This window comes from Callospermophilus lateralis, chromosome 12 (assembly GCF_048772815.1).
Source record: "Callospermophilus lateralis isolate mCalLat2 chromosome 12, mCalLat2.hap1, whole genome shotgun sequence".
NCBI classification, from domain to species: Eukaryota; Metazoa; Chordata; class Mammalia; order Rodentia; family Sciuridae; genus Callospermophilus; species Callospermophilus lateralis.
Window position 1 is genome coordinate 99,893,639 of NC_135316.1, and position 16,962 is coordinate 99,910,600.

General features: G+C 39.9%; 1 protein-coding gene across 12 annotated transcripts in view; it reads right to left on the reverse strand.

The window, feature by feature from the left end:
* Dock9 (dedicator of cytokinesis 9) overlaps positions 1-16,962 on the reverse strand; it is a 288,972-nt gene that overhangs the window by 24,991 nt on the left and 247,019 nt on the right. For 7 of the 12 annotated variants that reach the window (XM_076871913.1, XM_076871916.1, XM_076871911.1 and 4 more), the window contains exons 40-46: positions 14,561-14,698; positions 14,242-14,424; positions 12,016-12,129; positions 11,677-11,892; positions 8,865-8,922; positions 7,946-8,023; positions 6,444-6,550 (exon numbers count right to left, since the gene is read on the reverse strand). In XM_076871913.1, coding sequence (XP_076728028.1) covers positions 6,444-6,550; positions 7,946-8,023; positions 8,865-8,922; positions 11,677-11,892; positions 12,016-12,129; positions 14,242-14,424; positions 14,561-14,698 — 894 coding nt within the window. The remainder of the gene's footprint in view (positions 1-6,443; positions 6,551-7,945; positions 8,024-8,864; positions 8,923-11,676; positions 11,893-12,015; positions 12,130-14,241; positions 14,425-14,560; positions 14,699-16,962) is intronic. The other 5 variants (XM_076871918.1, XM_076871917.1, XM_076871914.1 and 2 more) reach the window with 1 other exon arrangement.

Sequence of the window (16,962 nt, forward strand, 5' to 3'; positions counted from 1 at the left end):
ATAAAAATTGCTTGATAGATTTTTATCAATTGTTACAGCATATTTTGGAAGGTCTATTCTAAACAAAACAGAAATTTGTTTAGAAAAGAAGCCTTTGAAAACACAGCCATCCTTTCAGAGCAGCCAGAACTGATGTACTAGAGGTGCATGAGCAACGGGAAGGATGTGACATGCATGTAAGACATCAAAGAGAGGAAAACAGTGATTTCAAATGTGAACCTGAGCTACAAGTCACAGGGCATAGACTCTGAAATGACTGCAGCAGGGACGGATGGATTTAATAATAGTCAGTGCGTCTCTGGGTACTAAGGAGGCCAAAAATATCCTTCTCTCACAGAGCTCAGCACTTCCTGCTCTCCCAGCATCTAGAGTCCAGTGTGGAAGATGGAGCCATAAAGAGATTACAAGGATGGTAGTAAGTGCACTGATAAAGAAACTGCAGGGCATAAGTATTTGTCCAGAAATGAGGGAAAGGGGAAGCATGGAAAGCTAGAGAAATGATGACTGAGTCTTAAAAGACAGGAGAGTTTAGTGAGCAGAGGAAGAAAGTGGGAGTGGGGACAGAAGAAAAAGAGGGGACACACTCCATCCAGGTCCAGGGAACTGCCCAGGCAAAGGCAAGGGAGTGACAAGTAGTTTGTGGGTTGGAGAATAAAATCTGAATCAGAGTGTGACAAGAGAAGAGGCTGGGAAGGGAGGAAGGAGTAGACACAATAAACTGGAACAAAGTTTTCAATGCAAAGATACAATTACTAACTATTATAACAATGAAGGGTTATATAAGGAAGACGTTACTTGATTCTCAAACAAGAGTCTGTCTATTCACATAAGTTATATGTGTACAGCAACCTGTCAGATACATTTTAAATAGCCCTATATTCTGTCACTTCATAAATATATATCAAGAAGAGAGTATTGGTAGTCTCCTGAGTCAAATGATCCTAATTTGTAAATGAGATTTGAATACTTAGTTTTATTCTTATTTAGTTAAGCTAGAAACAGGTGGAAGGTTTAATAACAATAAACCTGTAGTAAAGCAGTTTATGAGCATTGATATCTGATGTATATATGATAAGGATAAATAAGCTCATCGTAGAAAAACCTGTAATATTATATTTGATATAGAAAGATGGACTTCAATCAGAAAGACTCACCAAAATGCTTGGGAAAATTCAATAAAGCAAATGGAGCTTAGTAAATATTATGAAATAAATATCACAATTCTTGATGGTATCAAGAATTCTGATTCAGGAAGCACTCAAGGTTTATAATTTACCAATTCAAATATCACTGATTATGCAAAGAAATGGTAATATGTACTATAAAAATGAAGTGAGTACAGATTTTTCTAATAAAAAACTAAAAAATGGTTTTTACTAAAAAAGGTTAGTCCTCTCATAAAATCAGAGTGTAGATTACTGAATATCAAAGCTTAATTTGGTAAGGTAAATTATTCAAGCTACTGTCAACTCTATATCTAGAAATTTACAGCTGGTGCATGAAGTAACAATTATCTGAATAGAAATAATACACAGTAATCACAGAATTTGAGACCATATGTCAATACAAAATTATAATAAAAACCAAGACAAAGTAACCAAACATTGGAGTATATATGAATTATATTCTCAGCACAAGTTTTACTTATTTTAGTTTGCTTTGTTTCTTAGCAATCACAGCACCTGAAAGCCAGAACTGATCCAGAAAATGGTTAGAAAGCGATAACCTTGAGCAACAGTCATACAAAATGCTTTATGGTTAAATTGCCATGTTTAACATTTAAACACCCAGATTTTTTTTTTGTTGACATATGTAAAGAATTGGTTGAAGGGTGAGCTCAATAAACTCTATGCATACAGACTAGACTTAAAAAGATCTAAGTGCACGAAGTTCATAAGCCATTGAAGAAACTTTTTAAAAATGTAGTTAGTTCCTTTTATTAAGTGTGACAGTGAAGGAGCTGAAGAAACAAGCATCTATCTGTGGAAGTAGCATTTCTAGTGGTGTGTGTGTGTGTGTGTGTGTGTGCGTGTGTGTGTGCACGCACACATGCACAAAAATACCCCTATGAACCTGTATCTGTGCAGGGTATTTAAATTTTTTTAAAACCTTAAATGCTATTTGCTCCATCCTAGGATTGATTAATTCAATTTGAACCTTACCTATAAAGCTAGATGCTATCTCAGAATCTACCATTTACAAGTATTTATAAACCTGTGAGCTGGCTTAGGCGATGGCTTAATGGCTTACACTATTCTTAATGGCTATTCTCATAGTATAACTCTAAATACAACATGAACAGTATAACTTCTATTACATCCTTTCTCAAGACACAGTTGAGGACCACTTGCATCACTTTTTTTCCATCTAGGATCCTGGTGCTGTATCAGTCAAGAAGAGAGGAATCTCAAAACTGCATGGACCAAGTAGAACTCTGGCACCACAGGGAACTCAGAATCCTTTGATCTATACAGGTCCAGACTGTGAAACAAAACTGTAATTAAGAACTGGAGGGGTTGTGGCTATGGATCAGCAGTAGGGTGCTCGCATAGCATGTGTGAGGCACTGGGTTCGATCCTCAGCACCACATTAAAATAAATAAATAAAATAAAGGCATTGTGTCCAATTACAACTTAAAAAAAAAAAAGAACTGGATGTTTTACCTCAGAAAACTTGGAATGGATCCACCATTTGACCCAGCTATCCCACTTCTCAGTTTATACCCAAAGGACTTAAAACCAGCCTAGTATAGTGATGCAGACATTAATGTTCACAGCAGCTTAATTCACAATAGCCAAACCATGGAACCAATCTAGGTGCTCTTCAACAGATGAATGGATAAGAAAATGTGGTATATATACACAATGGAATATTACTCAGCCTTAAAGAAGAATGAAATTATGGCATTTCCAGGTAAACCCGGATTGAACTAGAGAATATCATGCTAAGTGAAATAAGCCAATCCCCAAACCCAAAGGTTGAATGTTCTCTCTGACAAGCGGATGCTGATCCATAAGGAGGTGGGGCCAACGGGGTAGGGAAGAATGAAGGAACATTAGTTTGTGCAGAGGAGAGTGGGGGGGGGCTGTGGGGATGAGAAGGAAAGTAGAATGAGATGGACATTATTATCCTATATACATGTATGATTACACTATCGCGGTGACTCTGCACCACGTACAACAAGAGGGATGAGAAGTTGTGTTCCATTTGTGTACAATGTGTCAAAATGCATTCTATTGTGGAATGAAAAATAAATAAATAAATAAGGGTGGGGGAAGAACTGGATGTTTCTCTTTATCTAACCAAAAGCATCTGGGAGGGAAGTCCACTCTTGGGCTCAGAGTCAGGGAAGGTAGACTTGGTACTAATAAAAACTCATCTGAGGCCTGCTGCTAAGACGACTGTGCAGTTTTAGGTATCTCCCCTAAAAACATTACTTTAGGGGGCTGAGGATGTGGCTCAAGCGGTAGCGTGCTTGCCTGTCATGCGCTGGGCGCTGGGTTTGATCCTCAGCACCACATAGAAATAAAATATAAAGATGTTGTGTCCACCGAAAACTAAAAAATAAATATTAAAAAATTCTCTCTCTCTTAAAACAAAAAAAACAACAACAACATTTCTTTAGGAGAGCATCAGAGACATTTAATTATACTCACTAATGCAGATTAAAAAGGCAATGATTTTTTTTTTTTTACATTATGTTAAACACTCATTTTATTAGCTTTTCTCAAAACTTTGTTCTCCTGGCAGAGGACTTTGTCCTTGCTCTTTTTCTGAGACATCCAAATAGCCAATAATGAACATGTACCTGGTAATCTGTTTTTTCATCTTTTAGAACACATTCTTCTTTCCCCTTCCTGTCAGTTTCAACTTTGATGACTTTATAACCCTGCTATGTCATATCCTAACTATACAGATTGTCATGTACTATGGACCTTGTTAAAGGTTTACCATCTTTATGCTTCAAGGACAGGGTGGCAAATTCATATTCTGAAACAGCTGATAAAGTGGTCCCTGTCACATGTTTAGCTCTTACTCAGAGAGGGTGCGATTCATAAATATTCCCAACAGTGTCTGCGCTTGATTTCATAGGCTCGTTCATTAGACTCTCATGATTACTTCAACCCATTAGTCAAGTGAGCACATACAGGGCTCACTTTATTGTCTCTCAAGGATAGTTTACAGAAACTGTTTACCTTCAAATTTGTGATTGTTCTTGGCATAATTGCTCTCCTTATCGAATTCAAAATAAAATGCTGAACTTGAGAGGTCTGACTTGGCACTGGGTGCAAGGGTGATTTCTCCAAGGAGATAATACAATCATGCCAATTTCAAAGAAAAATGCAGTCAAAATTTGCCTTGAAGTGAGGTGCTCAAGCCAAGAACACAAGAGCCTGTTCCTTTGGTGAAAGGTTTCACACTTGAGAGTAAAAAGTAAAATAAGTGAAAAAAATCACCATATGTCTGGGAATTTCAGGATGGAGACAGTGGAATGGTTAATGCCATGCAATAACCAACTTAATCACCTTCCGTAGGATAATCAGAGAACTTTGTATATTGTATATCTATTGTAGTTTCTTTAAACTTCATGAAGTAGCCAGGCATGGTGGCACATGCCTATAATCCCAGCTACTTGGGAGGTTGAGGCAGGAGGAGCATAAACTCAAGACCACTGGGCAACTTAGTGAGACCCTGTCTCAAATTAAAAAAAAAAAAAGGGTTGGGATATAGCTTAGTGGCAGAGTGTCCCTGGGTTCAATCCCTAGTACCACCTATTATTTATGTATTTATTTCAATCCCTAGTACCACTTAATGAAGTACACTCAATATGTTATACTCTTTATCCATATCTAGTTTTTAATTTTGAGGATTAAGACTAGACAATTTACAACAGTGGTTTTTATACTTTTTGAGCTTAAGAGCTCTTTATATATCTCAAATTTACTGAGAACTTCAAAGAATTTTTTTGTTTATGTTGATTTTTTCTTTCAAATTTTACAACAGTAGAACCAAAACTGAAAAGGTGTAAAGTGTACAGATGAAAACTATAAACTAGGATATATTAACAAAAATAGCACTGTTAACATAAAATGGTATTTTAAAAAAGAAAAGTAGTATCCTTGTTTTACATTTTTTACAAATCTCTTTGATATTTGACTTTGTAGGAGAAACCTGGAGTCTCAAGCCTTCTACATTCAATTGTCTAATGTATAGCTTGGGTTGATGTAAACAAAGAAAAGCCAGCCTCACACTGAGTTGGAAAAGTAAGGGCCTCAAAGACTGAAAGGGTTCCAGGACTACCTTTGATAACCAAGTGACTTTTGGACTAGCTCATGTCATGGGAGAGGTTTGCTCAGGGGCCCTCCTTACTGGCATGAAAATGGTTAAAAGCTGTAGTATTAACTGTGCACTGCCACACTGTGGACCCCATGTCAAGAAAGAACATGAAAAACACAGGCAAGGTAAATACACCTTTCTCCATTGGTTCTTTCTTGCCACGTGAAGAACTGGAAAATTTTATTTTGCATGGAAAGATGGGCAGGATTAAAAGCTTTCCCCTGAATGTTTCATTCTTCCCTGGGTGGGGAGAGGAAGATATGCCTGGAAAGGAGAATTCAGTGAATGCAAGCAGAAAATCAGCTCTTAGGAAAATTCCTAGCTTTATTTCAGAGCTCTCTGGTTATAGATAAGTGGTTACATGGATATGCTATTCTGTTTTGGCAAGAAGCTTCAGAATTGCTACTTTTATAAAGTCAAACCTTCTGGTCTGCATGGGGTTGGGAGAGGGTGGTCCTGTTTCCTATCAGTCCTCGGAACCTGGGCTATAGCACCCAAGTAGAGACAGGAACTGGGCCCTACTTGGTGTCTCATGGTTTTGAGTGTCTGGGCCTGAAGAAAATGTCAACAGGTATAGACAATAATTGAAACAGTAATAAACTTCATGTGACACAGGAAGTGTCAGAAAGACTGAGAAACTTTGTGGCCAACACACTGGGCCTCTGGGAGCAGTGCTCCAGTGCTCAGCCCCACTTCACTATGAACCAGACTTCAAGCCTCCAGAGAGGAGGAGGCATTTCACGGAAAGGACAACAGAGCAGTGGTTGCTGTTCAGCTGCCTGGGAGAATCACCTCAGTTAGGGCTTGGTGTGCAGGGAGCAGCTGTGGGAGGAGAGCTGGGGGTGATGCACTGGCAGGGGATCAGCAGGCTCCAGGTACCCAAGTATAGTCACTCATCACTCAACTAATGGGGAGTGTCCTGAGAAGTGCATGGCTAGGGCTCTCACCACTGTGAACATCGCAGACAGTGCTAAGACGGCTATGATGTCACTAGGTATAATAAGCTTACAGGACCATCGCTGCACATGGAGTCTGTCTGCTGACTGAGGTCATTGTTGGGTGGTGCATGATTGTACTGGCACCCCCACTGGAGCTGCAACACTCACCTCATTGAAATGGACATCCTGCATTCCGACGTCTTCCATCATGGAGGCCTCCTCGTCGATGTTGGGAGTGATGACCCTGAAGGCAGTGCATCCCTGCCTAAACATGCCTGGGGTTGAGAAAGCAGAGAAAGAGCGACAGCAGTTAACCTGGATGTGGCTAGACTCCAGCATTCTTCCTGCCCTGTTTCTGTTACTCTGGAAGCTTTCAGGTGTCAGACCAGTACTCGCATGGGAGGCTGGGACCACTGGGTGCTTTTCTTCTCCCTTTCCTCACATTTACCCCTTACCTCCCGCACTTCATTTCTCATCCTGTTTATTCCCTCCACCCACTGTTTTAAAAAATGCATTCAACCTTCAAATAAACTATAAATAAACTGAGAAATAGTTACTGAGTCAAATTAATGGTGGAAAAATGAAAATTTGATTTGGTAAGATGACCCCTGCTCAGATATTGAGAAAAGTTAAGAAGCTGAAACCAAAGCCAATGAAACAAACAGATGACTTCAAGGGTAGCTGTTCTTCAAGTAGTCAATCATCTTGCTGGGAATAATCCATAACTCATAACTCAGATTACAACTGCCCCTTCCTCTCCCTGGGGCTGTCTATAACATGCAGATGGAACTTGACAGCTGCAGCTATGCACCAAGGGCTGCCTTAGCAGGCTCCCCACCAGCTGCCTGTGAAGAGGAGGGGCCTTCTCCAGGAAATGGACAGCAGGAATACTTCTGGGGCCTCAGCATCTGCTCCCCTAAGGGGAGAAGGTCAAGGTTGAGGGGGGGAATCAAGGTCTCAGATAAGGATAAACCCTGAGCAAGAACAGCCCATCTGTGGTCCTTCCTCATCTTAAGACTCACTGGGAAACATTTTAGTCAGCTGGACAATATGGACTATGCAAAACGCTCATGGAAAGAAGGACTTGAAATGTTCTGATAGGCTGTTTTCAGGTGCCTATTCACAATAAAATAAAAGTCAAAACTTTAACTGACCATCTCCTGTGTTTTGGGAAAAAGGAACACAGAGTATTTTGGAATCAAACCTTGAAAATGTAGAACCTAAAACCAGAGATTTTTCTGCTACATATTAGTCCAGGTTTCCATCCACTCCCAGGTTATCTAGCATCTCTATCATGGTCCTAGGGTAGCCTTGCTTTGATTTGGTTATATGGAAAAAGCCCCCAGTGAAAAGATTAATCTAGGAGTTTGAGGTTACATTAATATACACAAAATAAAGTAAAAGTTAACCACCCATGTTTAGACTACAGGATACATGGAAAGTATGTATGTAACTCTACTCCACAGAAACAACAAAAATGATCGCCAAAGTGCTTTCCTTTCATTGCCCATAAGAATAGACTGCCAGCAACCTGGAGAGCCCAGGAAAAGGGAAGGAAGGAGAGCAAAGACTATCCATGCAGAGTTGAAACAGAAAATCCCCACACCACTGGATGGCACATGAACAGAGCAGCTGGGGCCCCTGGGGAGTGGGGCAACCCTTAGGCTCACCTCCCCGGCTCCTCCTCTGGCAGGTGCTATGGCTGTAGGGGAAGAGAGGTGGCTCCCGCTGGAGTGCTAGTTCCGCTTCTAAACATGAGGAAATGTATCACCTGATCAAAGGCCTCAGCAGGAAACACTAAGTGAACATGGAACCTTCTTTAATTTCCTTGTCATTCAGGTTCTCATGTGTGACAAACCCAGACTCCCTTAAATCCCATTCCACATCGCTGGCCTTATCAGAAACAGACATTCCATGGCCTTGGCATCTGTGCCTTTTCAATGCTTCTCATTTTGTCAGTATACTCATTAGCCCAGATCTTGCATTGCTGTTCTCCAGTGTTACATGAGCAGACCACCAGCTTTTCTAAGAACCTCATTATCTCCAAAACAAATGCCACCCTGGGGCTGTGCTTATTTGGAAATGCTGTTTAACCATTTATTCGGGAAAAAACCATGGCCTGCTCATTTGGGAACAAATGCCTGATGCACAAATGAAGTCTCACTTGCCCCACTTCTTCCCCTGGGAAGCCTGGCTGCCTTCAACACAATAAAGCCAACTGGGCTGCATTCCAGAAAATCTGTCTGATAATCCATTACAAATGCCTTTTGATTGATACATAGCTCCAGTGAGAACTATCTTCAGCTCAGGATGGTCTCTCAGGGACAGCTAGATGCAAAGCTCATTAACTTTTTGCAGAATGGAGACACTAGTAAGAGGTCATATGATAACATGCCATCTAATTTTCTTAACACTGCCATTCCTGCTGTGCCCACCAAGTCAAGCAAATGTCCTGTCAGGGAATAAAATAGTGAGCATGCTTTCTATTCACACAAACTTGCCACCTCCAGATCTGCCTGAACTGCTGTCACTGGTCTCTGCTACTTTGTACTGTTTTATTCTTTTAACAATTCAGGAATCATTCCTTACCCTTCCGTGTGAGATATTCTGCCACCAATGCTGTTACATGAACGTAGCACATTGCTGCCTGTAATAAAGACATATTTCAGAATCACTGTTTATAACAGGATATCTAATGAACTTATGTACTTATACTAGGCACTAAACAGGGTTTCCTTCTTTTACTCAGGGCACTCAATCTCCGAGCCACATCCCCAGCCCTATTATGTATTTTATTTAGAGACAGGGTCTCACTGAGTTGCTTAATGCCTCACTTTTGCTGAGGCTGGCTTTAAACTCGCTATCTTCTTGCTTCAGTCTCCTGTGTGCCACTGCTCCTGACCCAAACAGGGTTTCTAATAGCCAAACTTTTACCATGAAAAAGAGATAGCACTCACATTAATTAAAATTTTGAAGTTAATTGGGAATTGAGACAAACAGCAGTAAATTTACTAAGCTTTATTTTTATTTAGAATTATAACATTTTACTACAAAAGATAAAAATGGCATTTTTTCCCCCTGACACTTAAGGTTTCTGCATCTTTTCTTTTAAAGCAAAAAGAGGACTGTTAAAAGAAAAGCATGCTTCTAAAGGCATTCTGAATGTAGTAAGTTCAGTGTAGCTCAGTGGCACAGGACATACTCAGCATGCCTAGGTTCAATCCTCAGTATCAAGAAAGAAAAATCTAATTCAACACAATAATTACTGTAAAAGAGGGGGAAAAATTCTTTCACCAAATTGCCATGTTGTTATAAAAATCAAAGATTTTTAATGGGACTGGTTTTGTGGCTCAGGGGTAGAGTGCTTGCCTAGCAAGTGTGAGACATTGGGGTTGATCCTCAGTACCACATAAAAATAAATAAATAAAATAAAGGAATTGTGTCCATCTACAACTAACTATTTGTTAAAAATCAAAGATAGCTGTTCAGAGTGAAGCCACAGACAGGTTCTAATGCATGGGGCCCTGTTCTTGTCAATCACTATGTGGTGCCCTAGTCCGGGATCTCAATCTATGATGGCCAACCCAGCCCTGCACAGACTCTATGTGTGCATGTGTGCAAATATCCATCATCAGTGTCACAGGCACTCTTATCTGTGCCTATTATGTATGTGTAGAGGAAAGTCTGTTATACAGTTAAGAGTCATGACTCTGTCTAATTATGAGATACACCTGACATGGTGTATCCCTTCTGACACTGCACAGCAAGAGAGTGCACACAACAGGTGTGCAAATATGTGATGACTTACAGAGAGTGCACACAACAGGTGTGCAAATATGTGATGACTTAGATTTCTTGTGGTAGGAGCCACAAGAAATCCTGTGTATTAGCTGCATTAGTCCCTTATTACAGAGTGCAATGGGTTGGATAGTTTCTTCTCCAAATTCATGACCTTCCTGGAGCCTCAGAAAGTGTTGTCTTTTTTTTTTTAAATACAATTATTGCAAATGTAACTAATTAAAATGAGGTCACACTTTTACTTGGGTGGGCCCTAAATTCCATGACTGTGTCTGTCATTAAAAGAGATACAAGAAAACAGATGTGTGAGGGAGGATGCCACCTGACAGTAGAGGCAGAGTGAATGGCTGTGGGTCCAAGAGCATCAAGGAATCCAGCAACACAACAGCCAGGAGAAAGGCAAGGAACAAATTCTCCCCTGGCATGCTCAGAGAGCGGTTCCCCAACTTCTTGCCTCTAGAACTTAGAGGTGAACTTCGTTTGTTTTTAGTGACCCAGTTTGTGGTACTTTGTTAAGGCAGCAGGAGAAAAGTAATGCACAGAGGAACAACTGCAGCTCAGAGAATTCTTTTAAGAAGAGACTTGGGCCATACAAACCATTTTAAAAGTCTAAAATTCTGAAAATGGAATAAAAATTACTACTAATACCAATTTCCTTATATTACGGCTAACAGGTTAGGTCAATTTTATGGTCATATAGAACTGTCATGTATATGTACATTTAGGACAATGGACTCCTTGAATAAATACACAAAAATAGGTATATAAATTTTTTCAGTCTTAGAATCTAATTGAAATAGTTACAGAAATGTCAAGGTTAAAGCAAGTTATTTTGTAATACTGCTGACATGCCCAATGTCACAGGCACAGACTTGGGAATGCAGAACTTGTGTAGAGTCTTGTTTTTCTTAATTTCCCATTTTACAAATGATGTTGTTGAGGAATAGAAGGGTTTAAAAACTGGCTCAATGTCACTGAATTAGGCAACATCTTTTCTTAGATTAAAAGTCTGTTTCTCTCAGTAATGCTGTCTAAATGCTGAAATACGTCAACTCTGCACAGCAGGAACCCTTAAACATCTACTGCATCCAAAAGAGGAGAGTAATGCCCCATCATCACCTCACAACAAGAAAAGTTAGTTTTATCGTCAAATAGCTGAAACTTACAACTATCGAGGAGTTCTGATGCAGAGAAACTGGTTGTATTCTTTAATTAGCAAGCAACTATATGAATATGTATAATTCTAAGAGCTTTCAACACTCTTTTATGATAGAAATAGCCCTTACAAATCTAGGGTTTTTTAAAATACTTTTTTTTAGTTGTAGATGGACATAATATCTTTGTTTTTTTATTTTATTTTTTTTTTAAATTTAGTACTGAGGATCAAACTCAGTGCCTCACACATGGTAAGCAAGCGCTCTACCACTGAGCTACAATCCCGGTGCAACAATTTGTTTTAAATTATCAATGTGCTAAGGTAACTATTAAGTCATCTTACTCTAATAAAGCATATATTTAAAGTATTACAGTTTTAATTGGATTCTTTGAATGAATAGGGCACAACTAGAAAACCACGGGTCAAGAGGCTTGCAGGGCTACCTACCTCAGAGAGGTCCCCATTTTTGACGTGGATCCTAGCCATGCTGTCAAGCCACGTTTTCCTGAGCTCAGGGGTGCTGGCATAGGACTTGGCTAGGCTGTACTGGAGGTCCACCAGCATCTCCGGATCATTCTCATGCTCCTTCATCTGGGCTGTGGCCATCAGGACAGTGCGGATCCTCTTGGTCAAGTCTTTCACGTCAGAGGAGAAGCTGGTGTGCTGAAACAAGGTGGGCCAAGGAAGGACACATAGCTTTCATCCACTTTCTGCCTATTGGCATGTATGTCAGACAAGGAGGCAATGTCCTGGGGCTGAAAGGTAAAAACTGGCCGGGCCACTCACCTTGATGAGCCGGTCACTGTTGGCACAGTTGTTGATGATGGACAAGGACTGCTGGAACCTGGTTCCGCCAATGCCAACCACGTCTGCAATCAGCTGGCTGACAGAAATGATGACCTTAAGAACATGGAAACATGAGCAAATCAATTTTCCTTCAGAAGATTGTCCAGGATAGGTTTTTATGTTCAGTTAGGATGAACATGAGGCCAGGGCAAGGGGTAGGTGTCACTCCAGTGAGGGAAATGAAGCAAGTCTTTTTTCCCCACTGGGTAAACTTAAGAATTTCATTTGCAAAATAAAATGCTAATCAGAGGAGCACAGAAGAATGAGAAACAACCCCCCATCACTTGGATAGTTGCTTACCTATAAATTTTCTGGCAAAAAGGGAGAACTTATGATGATTCTTCTTAAAATTGGGAGCTATCTCACCACAAAGACATGAAAAGCTAATTTCGGCTTTACTACAAATTACTGCAAATTCTGAACTTGCCTGGAATGCCTGCCCGTGCTTGAACTCACCCATGCCTGGGCTCTCTCTGACCACATAGCAGCCTTCTCTGAAACTTTAGTGATACCTCATAAATCTTGGCCTTCCCTGGCCAGATAATGACCCTCTCTGAGGCTCTAATGACCTTCATAAATTTTGATGTCGGGACCAGCAAAACTGTAAACTAGTCTTTGTGTTATGCTTATCAGAGTTTTGTTATCTGTAACCCCCCCACCCTCCCTGGCTTTGTGTAACTTTCTGGGCTATAAAGCTGGGCTGCAAGAAAGCTGCAGTGCTGTCTTGTTCCCACGATTTTTGGTGGGAGAGGCAGCCTGGCCAGTAGAAATAATAAGCTTGCTTTAATTTGATTTTAATTGGAGTCAGTGGTCTTTTCTTTGCGTCCTGGTCTAATACTTGTAATTTACCTCCCTGGGCTTTGGTTTGAGTTTATATGTATTCAAGAGGTGACCTGTCCCTTGCAATGTTTTTATTAGAACAGGTACACATTAACAGTGAAATGGGGGACCTGCCTTTTTGTGGTTTATGAACAGTGCTGCCATGCCTCAGTTGCTTGAGCTCAAGCATATTTTCTCCTTTTTCTTCACCATACCGGGTATAACTAATCACTAAGTATTGTCAATTCAATCCATTCTTCCTTCCAATTTTACCTTCCCTCCTCCAGAATACCATCCTCTCCCTCCTAGATTTAACAATGGTTTCCCTAGCTGAGATCTAAATCCTCATGATTTGTTCTGAATGCTAGGGTCCAGAATACTCCTCCAAATATGCAAAGATTTGAATATGTAACAATATATCCTTCTCAACCCATATTCTAAGCTCCATACAGAGGAACTTCTCCAGTTCTCCAGATAGGTGAGAAATTCCTATGGTATACCATGGCTGGAACATGCTCCCTGTTCTTCGACTACCACTCCCATATATCCTTTACATCCTCTGGGAAGCTTCACCCTAGTTCTCAGGGTCCCCAGACAGATGCTCCTCCAGGGCACTCAAGCTTCTTCATAGCAGCATTGGCTACACTGCACTGTAAGGTCTCAGTTTGCCTAGGACCTCCACCCAACTGAAGGCACCCTGAAGGCCAGGAGAGGGTTCTGTTTTGTTTGTAATTATATCTATAAATTCTAGCATGTAGTATGTATACAATAAATACTGCTTCAAAAAAGGAATAACTGAGAAATGGAGAAGGGACTCCTGCTCTGCTTATAGAAAAAGTATATAAAAATACTTAAGACTGATCTCAGTATCTTGCCTGGTTTTCAGAGAAATGTGTGCTTAATACTGGAGAGATAGCAGATGTTTTAGTAGATGGAAGACAGAAAAGAACCCACTCTGGGTTTTTGTATCTTACTTAAGATGTTTACTACTAAGCTTCCTCACATAGGTGTGTCTGTGTGTGTGTATTGGTGCTAGGGACTGAACCCAGGGCCTTGTGCCAGCTGGGCAAGTGCTCTACTACTGAGCTCATCCCCAGCCCCTCACATAGATTCTAATCTTGATTCAGTGGAATTTCAGTAGTCCAATATTGATCCATATTTAAATATCAAGTCACCAACAAAAACACATCCTGGGCCAGGACCTTACTGCACAGTATGAAATAAACAATCCAGTAAATGTTACTTTCCAGTTTTCCACTTTGGGGCCAGATGAAGTAAATAGTTCAATACGATACTCAAAGTTTTCTTGCTAAAATAGAATCAACTGGGTAATTAAACCACACGCACTTGCAAGTGTGTCCGGACAAAGGACTTCTTTCCAGTGTAGTCGAAGTTGTTTCTCATTAAGAAGTAGAGCAGCTGGGAGGCCTCGGTCCGGATGGAGCTGAGTTTGGAGTTGCAGCACTTGAGGATCTCATAGCACAGAGCAGCACACATATCTGCCCTCCCCTCATAGAACGTCGAGGGAAACTAGATGGAACACAAGGAGCAGGCAGAGCACAGCACAGTTAGTCCTTGGGGAACGGTCCCTTCAACTCCTGGTCAAAGAAGGAAAACTTTGACCCTCAATTATGAGTATCACCAATAAATTTTAGATTTATCTTACCTTATAAATTAATGACCTTAAGGCAGTGAAGACATTTTTTAAAGCTGTTTCAGACTGATGTTTTTGAAGAAAACACAGGTAGACGTCAAATACTTTTTTCATGAGAGGATTATGTCCGTGATCTGCCAAGAGCTGGTTCTTAAAACACACATTGACAGGGGTATCAGTGAGACATACCGGCACCTCCAAGAGGTTTCATATAATTTTCAGGTTCAAAGACCTATTGTCCAAGAATCAAGACAACTTATAATTTAAATTATCTCTAATATGGGTCTCCTAGGAAAGCATAGAATGCTCTTATGGGACAAATAACTCTATTAATAAATTTATGCTTTGAGGATAAACTTCCCAGCAAACTGTAAAAAACTGTTGCTTAATATTGATTTGGCTTCTATTTATTTATTTATTTTTATTGTACACTGGCAATTGAAACAAAGGCAATGTTTGTGATGTCTTAATTCTAACAGAGGAGTGTTACTACAGGTGCTAGCTAATGAGTGGGGGAAAGAATGCTAAAGTAAGAAATATGAAGAAGGTCTTCTAAAAGCGAGGCCCCCATCCATCCAGGCTTCCAAGGCATTCTGTTGGGAAGAATCAGAGAGTTTGGTAGGTGGAAAATGTACAGGCTTGGGTTCATGTTCCACTTATCATGGGCATGGATTGCTCAGGTACACTGAACCCCAGCATTCTCATCTGTAAAACACTGACTCTAAGATTGACCTTGCCCAGCTACTGTGAAAAGTAAAGGTCAAAGGTGGAAAATATCTGACACATCCTTGCTCTAATTTAGTAAGAGGTAGCTGGGAGGATTTCAACACTTCATAGATTTTATCAAACAAAAAAAGAGGACCACAATTAATCGTTGTCAACCATTCTTTAAAATTTCCTCCCCTCAGTCAAAAATTCACACTAATTCAATACTCTGGACAACTAGTTAGCTAAATCTTCTATTGGTTGCTGAATACACACAGCAGCAAGGTATAGCTCAGCAAGAAGCCAGCATGGAGTTTCAAATAAGACAAACCTGTATGTGTCTGGGTGCAATACATGTATACATTCTGCACACGTAAGTAAACATGGTAGTAAAGAAAAAAATTCAAGAGACTGCTATCTCAAACCAACTAACCATTTGGCAAAATGAACACAAGTAACTTTTATCTAAATAATTTTACTGCATAGCAAATTATGGGTGGAGTCTTACTTTCAAATCAAGATCAACCTCATTTATTGTTGGAGGGAAATTTTGACACAAAAAATCTGACTCAAGGAAAACAATAGTTTTTTTTTTTTTTTTTTTTTAAGGTAGGTCCAGTAGGTACAGATATATCACAATTGGTAAGATACTTGGCATTCACAGTGATCTTCATATCATAAAATTTTGAGGCATCATACTGAATTCTATCATGTGAAAGAGGAGCAATTTGCGTGCACGTGAGAGCGTGCACATGCGCACACACGCACACACACACACACACACACACACACACAAATTATTCCAGTCCTTGGGGTATGCTTACGTATTGTGTCATCTGTAAACACTATTTTCCCTGGAAGCCCTAGTTTGGAAATATTGCTTTTCCCACTGAGATTAGTTTCCTAACTATGGGTGTATTAAAGTTTGGGTGAATCTGGAAGTAAGTTTTCATTTTTCTCAGTAATCTTTCTTTGTAGCTTGGCAAAAAAAAAAAAAGAAAAAGAAAAACAAAGAAAGAAAGAAAGAGGCCAAGACGCAGAGTCCTGCTTTCTGAATTGGTTCTTGTCACCAAGTTCTTACTACTTCAATTAAATTTCTCCCCCACCCACTCTCTGGTCAAGGTCTTTGCTTTCCATTTTCAGGATTTAATCCTTTTGGTTTCAAGAATGGTAAGAATGAAATTAGGGGGTTGGGGTTGTGGCTCAGCAGCCGAGTGCTCGCCTAGCACATTGAGGCCCTGGGTTCAATCCTCAGCACCACATAAAAATAAATGAATAAAATAAAGATATTGTGTCAAACTAAATATTTAAAAAAAGAATGAAATTAAAATTAATCTACATTAAGATGCAAATAATCCCTCATATAAGGTAAAGAATCTTCATCCTCCCCAGTTTACCAGCTACCTTCCTTTATTTTCCAATCATCATCTTACCTCTTTTTCTCTCTGTTGCTGTTCCCTTCATTAGAAAGTAATATACACTAAATGCAAACAAATCTTTGAACATTTGGAAAGGTCCACAGGGGGAAATGGAAAAACAAATGTCTCCATTAACTTCCCAATTCAGAAATTATCACAGACACCAATGTGGCGTATCACATTTTGATTCTTACTGAGGATGGAAAATTTCCATTTAGGATATTAAATGAGACAACAGGACAATATAATGCCAAGACTTATTTCTAGCAATAAGGTAGAGACGAATTCTCC